Source organism: Limanda limanda, chromosome 6 (assembly GCF_963576545.1).
Source record: "Limanda limanda chromosome 6, fLimLim1.1, whole genome shotgun sequence".
Classification (NCBI taxonomy): domain Eukaryota; kingdom Metazoa; phylum Chordata; class Actinopteri; order Pleuronectiformes; family Pleuronectidae; genus Limanda; species Limanda limanda.
The window spans coordinates 19,506,984-19,529,215 of record NC_083641.1 but is presented as its reverse complement, the minus strand read 5'-3'; the positions used below and the strand labels follow the sequence as shown (position 1 = coordinate 19,529,215).

Below are 22,232 nucleotides of genomic sequence, written 5' to 3'. Positions count from 1 at the left end.
AACATAGTTGTGATGTCATGTATCGTTATGCGATGTATCTGCCAGCAGGAGAGCTTAGCCCAGCGGGGGGGTTAACAAGACTGGAAAACAGTGAGACAGTGATAGTGTGTGATGTGTTTGTTACCTGCAATAAGGTGCCATCCTACACATGGCAACACACACACACACACACACACACACACACACACACACTGACCTTCAGTGGGTACCTTGGTAGACAGGTGGTGGTGCCATTGCCTGTTGCTAAGCAATTACCAAGTCCATTACCCCTGCAACATGCCGTAATGTGCTTTTCTTTTTTCTCTCCTCTGTATGTGTTTGTGTGCTGACTACTGTGTGTTTATGTGTGTTTATGTGTGTGAGAGAGAGAGCTTTAATTATAGCAGATATAGTGGACAAAACAGAAGCTACCAGCTAACTGACGGTTTTTATCCGAATTTGTGTCAGCCAATTATGTTTTTTTGTCATGTAAAAGCCAATTTATGGTTGTATTCACTTCATGTCTGTTTGGTGGATTAAAATAGTATTTGTGAAACTACCTTGCGAAGTGGGAGGAGTTTTGGGCTGAAACCAAACAGCTTCAGGTGCATTAATGCCTCCCTCTGAGTGGGACACATTGTGATCAGCATTGTGATCAATAGCAAAACGAATTTGGTGCAGGAGACAAATTAAGAAATAACTAAATGCTGCTTATCAGAAATCAGTAAAAGAAGACAGATCCTAAAAGGTCTCTAACATCTTTACAACAGGACATGTCATAACCACAAATTATTTTTAAATCCATTGAATCCTCACTGAAACTTTTGTAATTTGTTTTGTCAAATTTCAATCAGGTTTCCATCCACATCATAACCATTCTCCCTAGTAAGACCATTTACCTGGAGTGGATGCAGATGATGGTTTGGATTTACTTCTTCTGGATATGAGCATTTGACACCGTGGGGCAATCAGCATTAGGTTGGCATCAGTAACACGGCTCTAGCTTGGTGATAATTTACTTTTATCTAACAGAACTATGGTTAATGCCTTTTTGTAGACCCTTCTGTTTTATGGTGTTCTCCAAGGCTCCATCCTTGGCCCCTTATCGTTCTTTATATAAAGTGCATACTACCACTAAGGCAAATCATGAACAGCACAAGTTCCAGTACCACGTTTTTACATATGGCACACAAATGTATTTACCATTAAAATCAGTGGAGAAGGCAGTTTTAATTTCATTTTGTCTTTGTCTCATAAACTGTTTAGACGTCTTCAAATCTTCTCAAGTTAAATGTCAACAGCAAATCAGGGATAATTCTCATTGACCCCCCAAAGTCACATCTAGTTAACAGTAACATCGTTGACTTTTGTTTTGAAAAGTAAAGTTTATTTTTGTTATTATTATAAAGGTGAGGAAAGCCTTTCACATGACACACAGTAATTTTACATTTTTGAATTTTTTTCCTGAAAGTGGCTAATGATGTGCAGCTTAATTTCCAATTTTTCACTGTTTGTATGCAAGAGAATTAAGAGGTGAGATTTATTGTTGGTTGCCTGAATCCACATCCAGAGCATTACTTTATTGTGTTGGCGTGTGTTTGTGCGTATGGTCATGTGCCCGTTCTTGACACACACAGCCTGATATATGGCACAGCGGCTAAATGCAGCAGCGTGTGTTGGCTGTAAATAACTGGCAAGCTATTAGAAAAGGTTGGACAGCTTTAGCTGGCGAAACCCACTGCAGGCTCCCAGGCACGTGGACGTTCACGAGAACCACCTTGATCCTGTGCATTCACGCTCACAGGTACATAGACAGATGGTCAGACGAGGAGGCACAAGCTGTTAGAAACCCGCACCCCCTACTCTTGCACTCAGGAGAGATAGTGGATGAGGTTTGATAGCCAACTGCGGTCAGACACCCTCCTCCTAATAGTTGGCCTATTGCGGGAACCCACTTTCCCCCCCATAATGCAGAATTGATTGGTACTCTTTTGTGATTACCTCTTCCCAGTAATCTATTAAAATCTCTCCCCCTAAAACACATGTTAAAAAAGAAAGCACTTACCCTGTATGACTGCTGCCTCCTGCCCTCCTACATCAATCTGTTTTCCTTCTGTAAAGGGAAAGGAAATTAAAGTTGACCTTCACCCGTACGAACTCACACACAGACGCGATAATGCGCTCAAATGTAAGTGCACAATCAGGAGAAAATTATACATTTACAAACGTCACAATGATGTCGAGTAATTATACACATAATGGGTAACAATTACAGTTAACAACTAAAGGGTCATGACATATTTTTTCACACCAATTACCTCAGAAATTTGTTTGAGACATTACTTGTTACTTTTGTTATAACCCTCACCATGCTAACAACACCTCTTGTTGAGAATTGTTCGTCACTGATTCGACATTTCATGCAAAGAAAGGCGCTAGTTTAAAAAGCCCTGACACCATTCACGTGAGATGAAATCTTATATACCAGTTAGATCGTGACCTTTAAAGATGAAACCTTAGAAAGACAGTTTCAGGATTGGAACAAGAGCACTGTGGATAATATCTCTGCTTTTCCAGAGCATTAAATCTATGCTTATACGTTAAATGCAATTCTAATATTATCTTAATATTCAGTTTTTCAGATTCCAATCTTTCCCAAAATGTCAATGTTTTAATGCAGTGTTAGTTGGACATTTTTGGAAGTACTTTTTGAAGGAAACATACGACTCTCATGTCGGTTTTCCTTCTGTTTCCAGTTTTTTAAGCTAGCTGGCTCTTGGATGTACACCTCTTATGTGACTGTCTGCAAGATAGCAAAATACTGTATTTCCCAGAATGTCTTACTATTCCTTTAAGTTTAACAGCATTAAAGTAAGTGCACCAAATTTTGTTTTTACTTAAATTCAATTCTAAATTTCCAGTATGTGCGATGTCACAGCATATTATTTTTTATTTTTTAATGGATGTGTTTGTGGGAAACGATCATGAGCCTCAGCAGCCTTCACTTTAGCTTTTCTTTTCGGCTGCTTTAGATTCTTTTCACAGCCTTTTTCAAGCATCCTTATCTTTGAAAACTCAATGCTCCTTTTTATTATCTCTTCTTCTCTCTCTCTCTCTCTCTCTCTCTCTCTCTCTCTCTCTCTCTCTCTCTCTCTCTCTCTCTCTCTCTCTCCCTCCCTCTCTCTGTCTCCCTCTCATCCTCTCATACACACACCATCTTTCTGCCTCTAACTCTCCTTCTCTCTTTGAATAGTGACCCAGTGGTGGAGGAGAGGTGATTTATGGTCTATGGCTGTTGGCTCTAAATGGGATGTTTTATTCAGTGGTGAGAGGAAGTCGCTTCCTTTTCCACCGCTCTCCATCAGCCTCGCTTTAAAACACATAATACAAGCACATGCACATGCATGCACACAATCTAAAAGGATGATTTACAGGCTGACACTGACATTTCCTCTTATACATTTAGAAATGTCGACAGGGAGAGAAAGACTCACTGAAGCAGATGGACAGAGTGACAGGGACGCATGCAACTGACAGAGTCAAAGGCACAAGGAAGAATAATGACAACTTCTGTTGCGCAGTTAATTGTTGTGTGTCAGGGTGATTTTAAAGTCAAGGTAACTCCAGCAGGCTGCGTTTATCTCCCTGTTTTCAGCTCACATGCACGCACAAAGTTGCGAGCAGCAGAAATGGAAATTTGTCCGTCTGTCTGACTTCCTCTGTGTACGTCTTTCTTTATTTTGTATCCAAATGGGTTGGTTGAAGTGCAAGCTTGCAGATGTGCATGTTCAAAGAATGAACATTGTGTGTGTGTGTGATTTCATGCTGGTGTGAATAATGCAGTGAGTATAACAGCGTGAATATTCATTAGCTGTGTACCAGTGACAGTTACCCATGTACCTGTCACTCAGAGTCTCAGGTGGGTACAGTTCAGTGAAGGCTACACACAGACACACACACACACACACAAAAAAAACCCACACACACACACATGCTGCAGTGTTTACTGTACACCGCCTCTGCATTGGGATATTTGTACATTTTTTGTTTTTATCCACACTGCACTCGTGTTTACGAAAGAGTTCATTCTAATGCAGCCTGTTTGCTGGAAGGGGGGCGGTGGACTGATTTATTTATTGCATCTGTCCCTAAGAGTCATCATGTAAGCAGGAAAGACCCGTGCAGCTTGTCTCCTCTCTGTGTTTACGACCTCCAGTTGATGCTCTTGCGGCAGACCTCCCAAACTTTAATTCTAGCTCAAGTCCTGCAGGAGAGACAGGTGCTCTAAACATGACTTATCCCTCACCTGAGTTCCCCTCGGATTGGACACTAATTGAACCTGTGTGTGTGTGTGTGTGTGTGTGTATGTGTGTGTGTACTGCTGTATATCTGCGTCTCTGCACTTGGAATGTATCCTCCTTTGCTCACATATATCCCCCGGAACTAATTTCATCTTCTCCCTCTGCGATGGAGAGAATAAAGAGAAGTCATGCAACTGCTCAGTGTGGAGCTGTAAACACAGCAGGTGAAATGATGCTCGGAGAACACACAACTCCCTGAGATCCCCGAGAATATTCAGATAGTTTTCATTTTCCACAAGATTGGCTTTGGGTGATGGCAACTCGCTAGGAGAGGAGACAGGGAGACAATGAAATATAAAATTAAGGGACCTGGAAAGAGACTATATGTTGTTGAACAATACCATTTCTCCCTCTGCCATTGAAGGGCAGAACAAGGAGCATAGGAGCCAATATGAATATTTTCTTCTGCCCTCTTTTGCGGAGGATGTAATCAGTTTCATCATCTCTTACATCTTCCTGGCTCAGTATTAATGTGCATTAAATGTTTTTGATTCAGTTTTTAAGACTGTCAAGGACAAAATAACATTTTCATTTTTGAGACAAGGGTTAAAAGAAAAAATCCAAGAATATCATGGACTTCTGAAGTAATGGGGGAGAATGACAAAGGGTCAAAGAAAGTGAACACAGGAGTGAATTTCAAGGAAAGCTGAGGAGAAGATATGGAGAGAGGATAATTGGATGCTTGAACAGTGGAGGTATGAGAGCTCTGGCTTCCTCTCTAATCTCTGGAGTTGACCTTTGGTGGAGGAAAACACATTTAATGCTCCGACTACATGTACAGTATAGCTGCTTAGTTTGGACTCCACCTGTCCTTCAGTGTCTTTCCCTCTCTGTTTTCCATATGTCCTCTATTTCCAGTGCCCCTGGCAGCTATAGAGCATGATCTGGATGTATGTGCGTGTATGTATATGTATGTGTTTGCATGTTCATTCATATCTGGGTGTGTGTGGCTGTTCCAGCATCGTTACTGCTTGTCCTCTATGGTGATAAATCCAGCTCAGTGCAGCCTTAGGGTCAGATATCAGTGGGACAATCCCACTATTAAAGCGTCTAGCATCCTACTATTCTTAGCTCAGGCAATCATACAGCTCTCATTATTACTCAATAGGGCAGAGGCATGCAACTCATCATCTCTCATCAGCTGCACAGCCTCCGGCAAGAAATGCGCTCTCTAAGATTTTATACACACACACACACACACCAGCTCGATTGCTTATTATTTTCTATTGTATCTGATATGTTTTTTACCGTTATAAGCAGGAGAGGAGAGGAGAGGAGAGGAGAAGAGAGGAGAGGAGGAGAGGACATTATTCAGTACTAACTGTACACCAGTATCAGTAATGTTTAAGCTCCTTAATTATACTTAGCAGAGGAAAATGAGATACTCTGACTGATACTCTCATTGTGCTCTGCTAATCATCTGCTGTGTGGGAGAATATCTGGGGATTAGTGGGGATGCCTTAAAAATACAGATGCTTTGTGTTGAGGTAAAACTGAGGTAGAAATTAATTTTGCATTTGCAGAAGGTCCCGTGATCTTCAGTAGCTGCGACATATCCACAACAATCTACAATCAAACATTTTTTTCATCCATCCAACCATCATTCCTTTCTAAACTGGTAATGCTTTAAGGGTAGCCACCAACATACAGAGAACTACAACCATTCACACTCACCCCTACAGACAATTTAAAGTTTCAAATGAACTTAACCCGACTTAACCTCCAATCTGATTGTCTCTTGACTGTGGGAGGAAACCATAGGGCCCAGAGAAAAGCCCTGCAGTCACATGGAGAAGATGCAAACTACACACAGACCCTGGAGACCTTGCTGAGAGGTGACAGTGCCAACCACTGCACCATCATGATGCATTGTATTACATTAACATTACTTTTGTTGGTCATAAGCCAATTATGTGGCACTTTTACAGCACTTAAAAAGATGAACAGGTCCCCAGATAGATACCAGGCACTTTTCCCAAAATGGGCAATAATTTCACTTTATTATCCATTAAATGAAATGACAGTTAGGATTTATTACATTTTCTTTTTCATTATTAAGTTTGTTTTTTTTTTATGCAAAGCACTTTTCCACTATTTGTCACATATTTTCTGTTTCAGTTTTTTTTTAATCCTCCAGTCAGTAGCTGATAAAATATAATGACCTCCCAGGACAATATGAGAAATCCTTATCCTGAATTCCATCATCAGAAACAAAAAACCCTGTTATTATTGTTTAATGGACTTGGTGCACATCCATCAATACGGATAGGAATCAAAGCCAGTAGGTCGGTGGTGAAGACAGATGAATGGTGTGAAACAGTGTCCAGACCTGTGAGGAGACAACACTTAAAACAGAAAATAAAAATCTGGGTCCGGCTGCTGCTTCTTAGCTCAGTGTGCTGATCTGTAGCCAGTGTGATGTGTGCCTCTCTACCCACCTTCTGCTATCTCTACGACTTAGCACTGGCAGGATTTAGATAGCAAGACTTTTTTAGATAAAAACAAACCTCAAGATCTCTCGAGCTACTCTTTATCTGAGTAGTTCAGAGAAACCGAATGAGACGGGGAGAGATAATGAGAGGGAGAGAGAGCGAGAGAGAGAGAGGGACCTGAGAAACGAGAGTAACATCTCCCCCTCCTCCCCTCCTCGCTGCTCCCACCGTCATGCCTGTGTGTTTGTAGGTGCGTTGGACAGGCGGAATGGTGTGTTTATGGGTAGATTAATTGCTTTTATGGCCTTGTTTCTCCCTGTGAATGGTGCTGCGGTGTAATGAACACCCACACTGCCGGCCTCTCTCGCCTGCCGTGCCATTCCTGCTGCTGCTGCTTTTCAGAGCATAGCCAAGCTTTAGCTATGGAGCCTGCCACAGAAGCCAATGCCTAATGCTCACTGCATGCCCCTGCACAGGTGACTGATTTCATCTGTGAGTTTGTGCACATATGCATGTATGTGTGTGTGGGCACTTAGCATTTCGAAAAAGGCCCAGCACAGGTGGGTGGTTCCACCCAAAGCCCACAGGGCAGAGGGCGGCCAGCCGTTAACTGGACCGTGACTTTAATCATTTCCTGCTGGGTCGAGGAGAGGTAGGCCAGGCTTTCTGCAGAGCCACAGTCCAACATGAGAGGATTCTTCAAAAGTCTCTCAAAGAAGGAGAATGGAGCGATAGCATTGAGAAGAGATCGTTTAGCAGAGAGGTTCCAGGAATTAAGCGCTTTACATGGATCAATTAAAAATCAAGCACAACCCCCCTGTCCATCCTTTCTTGCTTCATTACCTGTAATCACGCATTTCTTGTCTCTCTCTGTACTTCCGATCCCTATTCTTTCCTTTCGTCTGCGTTTCAATATTCCTCTCTTGTTTGCTCTCCCCCCCGCTCATAAATCAGGTCTGCAGGTCTTCTCTTTCTTCTGGCTTTCTACTTCATTAAGCCAGACACAGCGATGGGCCGCCGCTAATGGACAGTCTCAGCTCTAACTCACAGCTCTAGCCAGGCTATAATCGTTTGTGTGTGTGTGTGTGTGTGTGTGTGTGGGTCAGTGAGTGTTTGTGGACGTGCACACTTATAGTTTTATGACAGACATTGTGCAGAAAACAGGTTTCCTGTTTATTTGTGTCCAGTTTCTAAGGGAAAAACAAGTGTGAAGAAGCAGTCGTCAAACCATGATGGCCTTCACTCCGCTTGTTGTTGTTGTTAAAAGGTTCACTTCAACAATTTTAGATGTTAGGATTTAATAGTCACCAGGGTTCAATAAAGTGTTTAAAGTGTCCTGTAGCTTTGGGGGAAAATCAGGAAAAATCAGCTGACATCACCTGCAGCTTGGGTTTATAGGTGACAGATTTTTAAGAGCATTGACTATAAAATGGCTGTTAACACTAAATGCTCATTTGTGCACAACTTAAGATACGTACATGGCAATGGATGGAGCCTAGTGTCCATACTTTGCGTTCATTCTGTTCGTATTTGTACTCGTCTTCTTGAAACTTACAGTAAATGGAGCAGTACCATGGGATATCGTGGGGGGGCGGTGTAGTCAATAGTTCAAGTGAAACCATCATAGGACAAGAGGAAGAAAAACAGACACATTTCTTTTCGTACGTAAAGGCAGAGAATTGACAAAAAGTTTGACCTTGACCGTGTCGATTTGACTGTTGATTTTTTTTTATTTGAACCTTACCTTAAAGTAGTATATACAATTATATACGTAAATAAAGTTATTAACATGTGAGCAGATTGAGCAATGCTGACTTTGCAAACTTTCTTGCTGACGGCTACGTAAACAGCTAACGCCAACATAAACCCAGTCAACACATCATGCAGCAAGAATGGATTAGTTTAACGTCGCTAGCCTGCGATTTATCGTGCTCGGAAGCGAGCTTATATAACTCTTCATAAATCTTACGTCAAAAAAACTTAATTGGATCATACCACCCTAACTAAAAAGCGCCAAGGGAGCTAGTGTTCCTTACTCTGCATCTCTTTTATTACTCGTTCCACAACCGCCTTTACAGTCTTATTAAGCAACAATGCCGATCCCTCCTTTGGCCATAATGCCCAATAAAAGAAACTTTATAGTTGCATACATTTACCTTCAGCTCTTTGCATATATATTGCTCTCCAACCAGCGGCGCGATCCTCGGTACAGCGGTGTTCTGCTCGGCCGCCGTGGAGGACAGGTAGTATTGAGTGGTGTTATAAAAGGAGCTTTACTGTGTGTTTGTTCTGGCATGTTAACAGCTGGCTTTACAGCTGTGATTATGGCCCACCGGGGGAGAGGGGGGCGCTAACTACACAGGGGAACTGCTGCAGGCAAAAAGGACAGGAAGTTGTACTATGGAAAACATACTTTCACTGTAGAAAACAACAACTTTCCCCAAAGGATTCTACTTTGTTATCTCCTGTCCTCTTTTATCTCAAGGACATCATCTTTTTTTTTATAGTTGTACTTCCTTGAGGCTTTGAAAGTCCTGTTGTGCTCAGTTTGTTCACTAATACAAATTCCTTTTACACTAATGTTGATTATTACTCTGTTGCAATAAATTCTCTGTTATTTATTTATGACAACACCGACAAAGAAACAAGTATAAGTGAAACGTATGTTTTGACTCTTGACCCTAACAACACACACGCACACACACACACACACACACACACAGGTCTATGCACACACACTATGCATAGACCTATACCATACAGTAGAACACTTTATGATTTATAATTGTTGACAAGCGCATGTGACACAAAGAACAACTTTCACTGAAATACTGGGTGTGTCTGTACGTGTGTGTATGTGTATGTGTGTGTGCTTGCATGCGTGTGTGTGCGTGCTTGCGCATGTTTGTGTGTGTGTGTGTGTTTGTGTGTGTGTACATACAGCAGAGTGTAACACAAAGGCAGGGTGCCAGCAGCTCTGATTGCAGAGTCACTCAGGGACAACATTGCCAGTGTATGGGCACCGAATCCCAAAGGACACTTGAAAATACACACACACACACACACACACACACACACACACACACACACACACACACACACACACACACACACACACACACACACACACACACACACACACACACACACATAGGTGCCAGAAGACACAGTGTCTGGCCAGGAATGGCTACAGATAACAGCACCTGTCTTTGTTATTTTTTGCAATCACACACACACACAAAGACACGGTGCACTGACAGCTTCGTGTCCCCGTGGCAGAGGAGAGGGATGACGATATGATGGTGATGGTAGAGATGGCGTCGGCTGCTGGCTGGGCCAAAGGACCCGAGGGAGGTTTGACTGATAGAGCCTGTGTGTGGGTGTGTGGGAGGCCGAGGTGGGAGTGTGTCTGGCAGATGGTATGATGGTTTTTACACCAGTTACGTTACCATCAGCTCAGGACCAGGGCCATGACAGGTTTTTGGCTGAAATTTGACTGGAAAGATTTACTCTCAGTCTCAAGGTTATTCCACTATCAGGCTGAGAGAACTTGGCTGTGGATCAACTGAGCCAGAAAGAAAGAATCCATGCATGTAGGGAGACAAAGTTAATGTTTACTTGGCTGATTGTCTTTGTTTGTTTGATAATGGCTACTAACATATTGTTGTTAGTTCAAGGGGATGAAACGCACCATATTTCAGTATGAGGCCCCCCCCACACTACTTTTGTTTTACCTTCTGTGTGCGTATCCTTCACTGGACAATTGAGAGGGAAGCGTTGTTTTTACTATTTACTCCAATACATTTGTTTGACAGCTGTAGTTTCTATGCCCAGGAAGTAAGGCGGGCCGTCCACTAACCAGAGGGTTGATGGTTCGATCCCCTGAGGCTCATCCAGTCCACATCCTGACGCCCCAAATACCTTCTGATGGCTCTGCTGTAGCAGCATATAGTAGTAATGTATGTATGTGTGTGTGACTGTGTGTATGTGGCTTCTAATGTAAAGCAAGGTCAGTGGTGAATATGACTGGAATAGCATCGTCAATGAAGAAATAGACCTTTCCTCACCAAAAAACTTCTACTTATTCATTAATGCATCAATAATAATAATAATGTTATAATATAACTTAACCTAAATTTGGTACACTAACAAGGATTTTTTTTTTAATTGAGCTCTTTTATGGTACTTTTATAGTCTGATCTACTTCTGGTAGTTTAAGAGTGGGAATGAGTACGAATTTCTGTGCGGGACTTTGAGTAACAGAGTATTATTATAATGCTGCAGTCCTAGGGAATCTGCATTGTGTGTTTGTGTGTGTGTGTGCTGATATAAAAGCGTGCACATCTAGCTGGAGACTGTGTACCCGAGTTAATTGAGTTCATCAGGAGAACAAACACATCTGGCCAGTGTTCTACTGCTGGAGGACGACAGAGCGACGACCACGTATCTGTTGCCAGCACTTTCACATCAGGAAGCTCATCAAGTATTGAAGAGGAAACCCAACTCAGACTGAGAGACTGTGGAAAGAATACAAGGCAGACAGGAAAAGCCGAATACAAAGGAGACATATGGTATGGAGGGGAGAAAAGGAGAAGATTTTGACCTCAGAAGAGCAACGGAGTTTGAAATACGGTGCAACAATGAGGAGAAATAGATAATAAGTGTGTTTTTATGGGCTCTCGAGATACAGTGTGTGTATGCTCCCCTCTTTGTCTGTCAGTCTGTCCCCTGAGCTGAGTTAAGGGGGCGTTTAGAAGAGCGGGAGCAGTTATGTAAATCAAGTGTGTGAGTGTTAATACGTGTGTGTGGTTCAGTCGGAGGTGCACGGGACAGATTTACACCCCAATGTGCAGGAGCGATGAAGGCCATTTCCCAGGCAGGCCGTTTCTCTCTTTTCTGTGTTTCTCTCGCCGGTCGCTTGGCATCGGTCCAGTTTAATTTCTTCGGCGCCTACAGGCTTGTTCTTTCACCTCCATATCCCGTATTCTCAGTGCCAACCAACAGCCTACTTTCATATTCCCTTCCTCCTCAGCTCTCTTGCAGACTCTCAACCCCGAATCGCTCTCCCTCTCTGCAAAGTGCTGCGTCTTTATTTCCCCCACCTGCCCTCCGTCCCCTGCAGCTGAGGCATCTAACCCCTCACAACGTCAATCACTTAGCTCCCCCCCCCCTTTCTCCATTATCTGTGTCGCTATACACAGCTTTTTTTTTCATTGTACAAATCTTTAACCTTCAGTCACGACACAAATAAGTCTCTTGACCTCATCATCCTGTGAAAAACACTAATATGCTCAACGTCATGAGTCACAACCCATAAATGTAAATCAGATCAATATTTACCATTTGTACAGTAAATGGCCTGAACGTCATGAACGGTGCATTTATTCTGATACAAATGTCTTTATTTTCTTGTGTAAGTCTCCACCTGAATAAATCCCCACCTAAAATTCAAAGACGATGGATCAAAATGTGGTTTTCAAACACCACCAATCTCATATTTCAAGTCAAGTCAGGTTAGGTCATTCTTTATAGCCCCATTATGAAAACTGTGATGTGCCGGCAGGTTTTTAAAACATTATATTAACAAGATAATAACACAGCAGCGGCGTCACACCGTGCACACACAACTCTACGACAATAAAAATGATGAATAAAAAAAGAATCTGATGCACTGAAGACAATAACACTGTTAAAAGAAACAATATTAAAACAATAAGCAGTATAAAAAGCATGAGATCATATCAGACGTGTGGGAGTTTACGGTGTAGTAAAGCAGTGAAACGGCAGAGAGGGCAGACAGGCAATGTTCACTGCATCAAGAGCAGTGAGATACATACACAGAGCGGTTCTCTCTGCAGAGCAGGTGAGGTGCAGCTGCAGGATAAAGCCAAGAGCTCACATTCTTCAGTGAGTGGTTTGTGTGGAGGATATTCAGATGTCCTGACAATCTGCTTTTTGTAAATATATTAATGATAATACGTTTTATCGGTACCGCGCTTGTAGCAATGCTCAATATCACTTAACATGGGATTAAGAAACTGTGAAAGTAGATACAGGGTGAATCACTATAAACATGAAATACACATAATAACACATTAAGTCAATCAAACAATAAAAGGCAGTTCTGGGTTTTGAGAAGTGTTTTGAAGGTTGAGAGCTCAGTGCAGCTTCTGATGTGTTTGCGAGGAGAGTTTATCCATAAAAACGATGAAGAATACCAAAATGAACAATTTTTTGCATTTAAATAACTGTTATTATAGGGGAAAAGGAATGTAAACTTTCTCCCTGTATAGCGCTGGAGAAAAAGATGTTGTATTTATACGTTTTGATCGATTTATGACATTCAGGGCTTTGACTTATAAGTCCTTAATAGCCTTAATTTCCTAAAATGTGTCACTTCAAATGTCTTTTTTAATTTGTTGAAATGATTTCAGAAGTCCGCAGTGAAGCTGCTGCCTCCCTTTTACAGCCTGTGTGTTGGTTGAGAACTTCTCCATGAATTCCTCCCATGGGGTTGTGTAAGGACGAGGGCAGCGGCCTGTGAAATCATGTGCACTCGTCTTCTCCTCAGATAATAAGGCAGCTCTTCCAAACAAACATTGATCCACTGTGCTCTATTATATCCGTCCTTATTCCTGTCCAAAACCTAATACATTTCTCACAGTGGGATCAAATCAGCTCTCATTCTCTGCTTTCTCATCTCATCTCCTCTGAGTGCCTTATGTCCATTTATTATTTTTGGAAAGTAGAGAAAGGAGGTTGATGATGGAGGAAAGACGTAGAGACGGGTGGAGCGGGCGAAGGAGGGATGGAGAGACCAGGTTCAGGGTCTGTGTGTGTTTGTCAGGGGCTCTATTTCCTCTGTTGTCGTATGGCGCCCTGTGGGTTCAAGGTCCCCTCACCACCTCATTCTCTCTCTCCTCCCCTCACTCTGCTCTGCCGGACTCTACCATAAATCCACCAACACACATACTCCATACCAGAACGCACAAACGCACACACACTTGCATACACTAATCAATACAAGCCTGCTTGGCACTGCCAAAGCCCAAAATGACTATAGATTTCCTGTCCCCTCCGCCACTAAACTATGCAAATCTCAGGTTTATGTTCGGGTACTTTTCCCGGTGTTCCTTCTTCATAAGCAGGACGGGAGATTTCCTCTGAGGCGGAGACAGAAGGATACAGGTGTGGATGGCTCGAGAAAAAGGCTTTTCAATGGGACCACATATGTCTACTTGACAGAAAACATAGAGCCCCTTGCTTTGGTATTCAATAATCGCAAACTGTATACTGCTATAGATTCTGAAATCAATACGCTGTATTAAGACGGTCGTAAATGTCCTGCTGAAGTCAAGGTTTTGTTTAAGTAGTGAATTACGTGAGCACAGAGACACATATAGCACACGGTTGATTATCGGATGTTAAATAAAACTAGATGTGATTTATAAGGTGAAATATTGTATGATTTGTGAAAAGGAGCGAATACTCGGTTATGTGAGTCAGCGAATAAGTCGCCTGTTGGTCAAATCTGACCAGAACAAAGGAGATTTTGTCTTTGAGTAGAATTTGACATATTCACCCTGTGAAAGTTTCACCAAAAGGGAGATTTTTATTTGTCTGTGTTATCTTTTTTAACAACCCAGCAACATGTTGGTTTTGCTCAGATTTCCAGTATACTTAGTAATACATATCAGTAACTGAATCAATACTACAGAGAAATGAGATTATACAGTCTTATTATTTATTTTTCTGTCTCATGTCAAAATTCAACACCACGTTTGTTGGTCTAACGTGTCAGTTTAAAACACTAATGACTTATCTCCTAAGGGAACAAGTAAATACAAACATATACGAGCCAGGATACACACCCAGTGGAGTTGCTTGTGTGTGTAATGTTTTGCTCAACCGTGCATGAATGTCTGCAGGTGCTGTCGTCTTTAAAACAGGATGCTAATTTGTATTCTTGCCGTGTGTGTTTGTGCTGGTGTCGGCTTGAAAGTGTGTTTGTGCGTCTGAGATGGGCTAATAGTTTGTCTGGCCAGACCTGTGACAGGGTCATCAGTAACTCGGATGGGAAATTGAAATGATCGGCTCATTCAGTCTCCCAGCAACTCCATTACCCACAACCTCACAATCAAACACACACAGACACACACATCTTCCCTCCTTGTTTGTACTCGGCTTATCTCTCCATCACTGTCAGCCGCGTCTGTTGTCTCTCTCGCTGCTCACGTCTTTCTTTTCGGCAGCTCTGACTTTAAGTTATTTTAGTGTCTTTCATGTACCGTCTTCTCTCTCTGTGCCTCTTACTTTTGCTTTTTCCTTTTCATCCTGTCTGTCTCAAAACTCCCAAATGGCACTTTGTAAAGTCTCTTTAAGAGTCTGCGACTGGATGTGTGCGCGTGGGCGAGAGGACTGAATAAAGGAGAGACAGCTGTCGGTCCGGGATAGCATTAGGGAGGGATTTGGAAAAGCTGAGGTGACATTGACTCGAAAAGCAGAAGAAAGTTCAGGGAGATTTCACAGTCGAGCCACATCTACACTTTCACAGATTCTCCTTGAATCAGAGAGAAAATTGAAAGGGAAAAACAAACAGATGTAAACAGATGAAAAACCGCTCCTCGCACAATCATTGATCACCAGTCCAAGTCCTTGATTCTGTCTAATGAGCTGCTAGTTCCTTCTGGGAGGCGGAGCAATGAGATAAAACAAACGCCGCCCGACACAGTGAAAATGGACCAACTGCAAAATCAAAGTAGACCTTTTTATCGGAAAAAAATATGATGCTGGTGTGATTTATTCTTTCTTTATGTAAATATGGAAATTGCAGGCGGCACAGTGCTGCAGTGGGTTATCATTGTCCTCCTTGTTTCTGAGTGGGTTTTTTGTCGATGTTACAAAGCTTAGCTCAAGAAGGGAAGGGGAATATAAAAAATAAATATAAATGGTTATTTATTTTGCAAAAAAGTTTGAAATAAGATAACAAAAGTATAAAGGTGAGGCAATTTACAGAGAAAAATGGCTTGATTTACATATTAAAGAAACACTATATAAAGGGTTTAGACACAAGAGGGCGCCGTAACACCCGTTACTCTCTCTTCCTGCCACATGTAAAAACATGCAGATTGGGGCTAGGTTAATTGGAGACTCTAAATTGACAGTAGATGTGAATGTTATGTGTCCAAGGTGTATAAGCCCTCTTCTTATCTCGGATTAGCTCCAGCTCCATGTGACCCTCAAAGGATAAGCAGTATAGATAATGCAAAGATGGATGATATGCAAAAGATGCAAAGCTACATGACGTAGCGGGACAATCACACACTAGGTCAAATTGAAATGTGGAGTTTTGCCGGTTTCACTGAAACACACACAAACACACACACACACACACAGACCAATGTGTAGCTGCTTGTCGCCTGATGTGACCCTCCTGGCTCATCAGGAAGAACTGCTCCACTTAAACTTTGTTGCTCCCTTGTAATTGAATTAGTTTGCTCAATTATATAGCGGCAGGTCTGTCCTCATTACACAGCACCATTAAAGCACAAGGATGGAGCCGAGGGGAGGAGGAGGAGGACGGGGAGGAGGAGAGCAGCAGGCGAGGAGGGAGAGAGCCTATCTGAAAGTCATTTTAGCGAAAGCGTAAAGTTTCACTGCTCTAATCTTCAGCGCGTCAGCCACATCTGTACAACACCTGTGCCACAGTTTATGAATTATGTCCTGCTGCGTCTCCCCTGCCTTCGCTGTCTCTTTCTGTTTGACTTTCCTCTCCGACTCACTCCGTGCTTCGGGGGCCAAATGTTTGGTAAAACGCTGAGGCAGCATTTCGGCAGAGTTCTTCTCAAGTTTACTTCACTGACTTCGTTAGAAAACATCCATCTGAGCCAAAATGCTGTCAAACCACTTGCTGCAGGGGTTCCTGAGCTCAGCACAATGATCACACATCTGCCAAATATTCACTCACACTGGAACACACACACACATAGAGGGGGGGGGGGGGGCTTCCTTATTCTGTGAAAGACTCTTTGTATCTGCATCAAAGCCACAATTCAAAGAAGTCAACTCTTCTCTTCTTTCTGTTCCTTTGTCTCTCTGTTTGTCCCTTCTCCTGTCTCTCTCTCACAGGAGCAGCTGGAGGGCCTCCAGAGTGACTTCAAGCATGTTGATGACGGAGGTTTCCAGCTGCAGAGGTGAGTTTTCACACAAGCACACACACACACACAGGCACACACACACAATGAACACACAACACAGAGACAGAATGCGCAACCGGCTGATGTAGAAGCCGATCTCCCTGCAGATGTTACCAAGCTATTGCTGTTTAATTACTGATGACCCTGACTGAGATTGGACCTGTGTGTGTGTGTGTGTGTGTGTGTGTGTGTGTGTGTGTGTGTGTGTGTGTGTGTGTGTGTGTGTGTGTGTGTGTGTGTGTGTGTGTGTGTGTGTGTGTGTGTGTGTGTGTGTGTGTGTGTGTATGTCCTCTGAATGTCCCCTACCCCCCCTATCTCTCCTGGGTCAGTAATCACCTGACCATGGACCTGGATAACAACATCAATATCAACATGCTGCCCATTGAGAACAAGGTGTTCATGTGAGTATGTTTATCTCTTGCTAAAGAGGAGTTATGATATTTTTTAAATCTGATTATATACAGTTTATCTAACTAAATAGAAAGCTGCCTCTTTGAACACTTTATTTATATATTTCTTACCATAGTAGTTCTGATCTTTATATTTGAGATGACTGTGCAGTTGCATGATAATTCTGACATTTCACAAGATTAGCAAAACATCTTAGAGAAAATACTTTAAATATAGACTTTCTGACTTTTTGCCAATCTTGTCTTTCCTCTTAGACAAATAATCGAAGCATTGCTTCATTGTAAAGGGTCACATACTTTAAATAGAATCCTGTCTCCTGACTGATTCTCAAACAAACAAACCTTCCTTAAAGATATAAAATATAACAATAATCCATTAAAATGTCTAAAACAACTACACCTATGTTGTTTATTTTAATGTACTTACATTAACCGACATTTTGAATAACAACTTTGATTCTGTACCTTCATCCGTGAACATGAGTTGTGCCTGTGTGGCGTCAGGTATATTTTCATCCGCAATCGTGGTGAGGACAACAACTCCCATGATCCCACACTGTTTCACAATGTCATGAAGTCTTTTGTTATTGTTTTGGCTGAGAGACCCCCTTAGAGGCTGAAATGACATATTGTATATTGATAGCAGTACATGCAGTGCATTTACAAAACATGTCCCTGTGTTGATACGTTGCCTCTTCTTCGATGCTGCAGTATCCAGCGGGCCTGGCGTGACTTCCTGCAGAGACAGGAAGCGGAGAAAAGGAGCCCGTCCCCGCCCTCCCTCTCCTCCTCTGACAAGATGAGCATGTCAATCAGCATGGCGACTCTGTCAGATGGCAGCACCCCAGTAAGTCAAGCATCACTTCCATTCCAAAGTCAAAGTGTTTGGACATCGCCGTGGCTGCCAGTGTTGCTGGGGATGTGGTCATGGACACGTGTTAGCTTTGGCAATTGTTTTAATATTTGTGCGTCACTGGTTTCATTAAGTCTGTGTGCGTTTGGAGTTTTGTGCTGCTTTACATGCTGAATATGGGAGATATTAATTCCTGCCAGAAGGGGGCAGTATCACTCAGCTGATTTCCTCAGTGTGCACACTCACAACCTGCCTCTTCTTTGGGAGCAGAGAGTCAATATAACAGGATTTGTTCTGATATACACTCTCTCTCTCTCGAAGTAGCAGCAGCAGCGGTGGAACAGCCATTCCCATTAAGCACATCTTCCCTTCATTTAACCAGATCGCAGTAAATCCCCGGGATTTTCTTTCCTGCGTCTCCCGGTCATTATAATTCTGTACTGACGTCGGCTGCAGCCCTCTGACTGAATAGCAAGTGTGTGTACACTCCTCTCCTAATCTCTGAGCCTGGAGTCAACAGGCAGGTTAAATCTCAGAGACAGCCGGGAGAGTTCCCTGTGTGAGCACACTTAGGTGGTACTTGTCCACTCAATCAGTTCAGAGAAAAGGTTTTTACACTGAAGGAGACTGTTTGATTTGGATTCCCGTGGATGAAAGAGGGTCGATTGGTTTATTAGTGAGGAGAAGAAACTGGAAGAAATACCAGCGCTCTGTGGGGTTTACAGTAACATGAGATGAGCAGTGGCGGGGAAGTTTGTGGATACACAGTTTATGCCGTAGGTTATGTTTATGGTTTATACACACACATAAATATATATATATATATATACTGTGCAATACACACCCACACACACACACACACACTTACACATACTCATATCTTAGAGAGGACACTCATTGGTTATAATGCATTCCCTAGTCCCTCACGCTTACCATCAAATCTAAAAGCAGAACCTACCTAAACCTAATTCTCACCCTACCCAGCCCATGAAACACTTGCTAATAAGACTATACAAACATACACACTGAACTTACTAATACTAATATAGCTCTTTTTTGGTATATACCCAAAACCCCACCCAGTCCCTTAACCCTTACCTTAACCCTTTTGGGGCTTTTAACGTAACAGAGGGACAAATATATAAATCTGTGCCTTTGCACACATCCGGTTGTTTAAATGTATCGTCCCCAAACCAAACCCTAAAATCAAGTCTTAATCCTAAAGCAACACTTACTCACCTCCCTCTGCAAAATCTATGCTCAAAATGGTCCTCCCAAAGTAAAAATTCACACACACACACACACACACACAAATACAACATGGGTAAAACATGCTTTACATACAACTAATCTAAAAATACCTCCTCAACACACCAAAGGCACACAGTAAGAAAGATGTGTGGGCAGGAGCCGGCCATGGGCCTGACAGAACACGTATGTTTTTAGCTTGCTTCTGAAAGTCAACACAGTTGTGGTAGATCTTATATCATCAGGCCGTTAACGTTGGATGCGTTGGAAATCCTTTGGGATGGCCAGGAAATGCTTAGCTCAGTGACTCAGACCTGCTGACAAGGGCATATCATCAATGAAAGACGGAGAGAGAGTGTGTGTGTGTGTGTGTGTGTGTGTGTGTGTGTGTGTGTGTGTGTGTGTGTGTGTGTGTGTGTGTGTGTGTGTGTGTGTGTGTGCGTGCGTGTGTGTGTGTGCGAGTTGAGACCCTAAGGTCAAGGGAGACAGAGGAGAGCGGTGGAGGGGAAAGGAAGATGAAAAACAGATGTTGGTTCTGTGAAATGTGCTGATTCTGTAGATCTGCTCCACTTTGTGGGAAACAGAGGCTCAGCTTCTCCTCATATGATTTCATGGCTTCTTCTTTTTTGGATTGATAGCATCAGTCAATCAGTCACTCAACTCTCTCTCTCTTTTTTATTTGATTGTCCTTTCTTTACAATAATGTTTATTTTTTCTTCTACTGGATGTGACAGCTCATCCCTGTTTGAATTTCTAAACGTTTCATTTTTGTTTACCCGCGAGTCCGCGACATACATTGTCATTTTGACTCTATACATAAATGGAATTCTATGCGTGAACGCACACACACACACAGGCACCCACGCAGACACCCACGCAGACACACACACACACACACACACACACACACACACACACACACACACACACACACACATTGATAGTCTTTTCTTCCTGTGACACAGTGATGTGGCCGTCATCTTTAAAGTGATTGAATTTGTAACCTTTGTGCCTATAACATCAGTCTTGACATGTATGTGTGTGACCATGTGTGTGTGTATTTCACATGTCAATCTAACTTTCAACCTATTTCTTTGGCCTTCGTGTGTTTTCAAGACTGATGAGTTTACCGCTCTCAGCTGTGTGTGTGTGTGTGTGTGTGTGTGTGTGTCAGTTTACATGCAACTCTTTGCTGCGTTAATGATCTCTTCACACTGTAAGTTAGGTCACTCATCACCATGGCAATCCAGTAAAAGCCGAGCGGCTCTGGATATCTCTCTCTATGATCGATCACTCTGCTCCGTGGCAACCCTGATAGAAGGAGGCAGAAATTATGGGTTTCATTAAAGGGGAACCTAACAAAACTCTGACTTTTATTCCCAGATATGAATCAGCTGTCTAAATTTTATTGTTTCATAATACTGTTCCCTGTCAACACCCCCCACTGACCACCTTCGAGCACACACACATGCACAACACAAAGGAGAGAGCACACACACACACACACACACACATGCACGCAAACACATTGACAAAGGCACATTGACACACAAGCCACTACAGCCTCAATTTCAGACTGTCTACATGATAGATGTCTTTTTATAACCACACATCAATCAATAGGGAGCCGGCTGAAGGTTTTTTATTTTCTTAATCCCTCGAGAAATGGGGACAAAAAAAAACGTAAGATGTCCCTATATTTTCTATCAATAAAAAAGTTTTAGCATTTTAATTCTGGATTGTGAGGATGGCCCCGCCTCGTCTCATTTTACTGGCTGTTTATCCTTTGGGGATTGGGAGCTGTCCACTGCCCTGGTGCTGAACCATGATGTAGTTGCTGAGTTTTCACACTAGAGGGAGATCCTGTATCATAGTGGACTTATTTCTTTTTTTTGTTGCTTTTCCTGGGGAATGATCAGACCTGTTGTGGATATATATATATTTTATATATATAAAGAGAGAGCAGTGTGAGTGTGTGTGCTTGTGTGTGCGTGTGCATGTCAGTGTGCGTGTTGGCTGATGAAGGGCACACAGGGCAGGTTCGTCCATCTGGTCTGCCAAGGTGCACTGAGACCGGGCCGAGCAGAGCAGCACAGCCCCGTCTGCCAGCTGTCATACTTCTCCATCCCTGCCTCTCTCTCTCTCTCTCCATCAACTCTCTCTTAACATTCCTCTCCTTCTCCTCTTTTTCTGACATGTCATAGTTTATTTATTTTTTTTCCTTTCTCTTTCTTATTTTAATGTCCCTCTCACACTGGCTCTCAGTCTCTTTATCACTTACTCGCCCACCTCCGGTTTTCTTGACTTTATCAGGTCATGCAGCTGCCGCGGCAGCTACGGGAGCCTGGCAGGGGAGATGAATTGAGGTTCTGCAAAGAATTTTTTGTCTTGCTGTTGTATGTCTACTTTTAATGTACAATACAAGAAGTATAATTTGACTCCATTGCAATAAAAGTGTGCTACCACAGGCTGTGGGTCTGCGTCCTGAAATGACTTTTCTGTCGCTGACTCAAAATTTGCCATTACGCCAAGCGTTAGCACTTCAGCAGATTACTGAGCCAACAGGCTGCACAGACGCGTTTAACCCTTCACCTTCTTTTTCACCAATTTAATCCAGCACAGGGCGCAAATTGTTTCCTTCACTAAACTTGCATAATTTTAATCCTCACAGTCTTTTCTATTCACTGTCTATAGTAATGAAAGGCTGACTCGTACAGTGAAAGGTCACACATTGTATCATGGCAGTGGAATGG

At 42.6% G+C, this 22,232-nt stretch overlaps 1 protein-coding gene across 1 annotated transcript in view; it reads left to right on the top strand.

Annotated features, from left to right (window-relative positions):
• Positions 1-22,232, top strand: part of schip1 (schwannomin interacting protein 1) — a 208,406-nt gene that overhangs the window by 49,957 nt on the left and 136,217 nt on the right. The window contains exons 6-8 of the mRNA XM_061073218.1: positions 16,901-16,965; positions 17,298-17,369; positions 18,090-18,225. Coding sequence (XP_060929201.1) covers positions 16,901-16,965; positions 17,298-17,369; positions 18,090-18,225 — 273 coding nt within the window. The remainder of the gene's footprint in view (positions 1-16,900; positions 16,966-17,297; positions 17,370-18,089; positions 18,226-22,232) is intronic.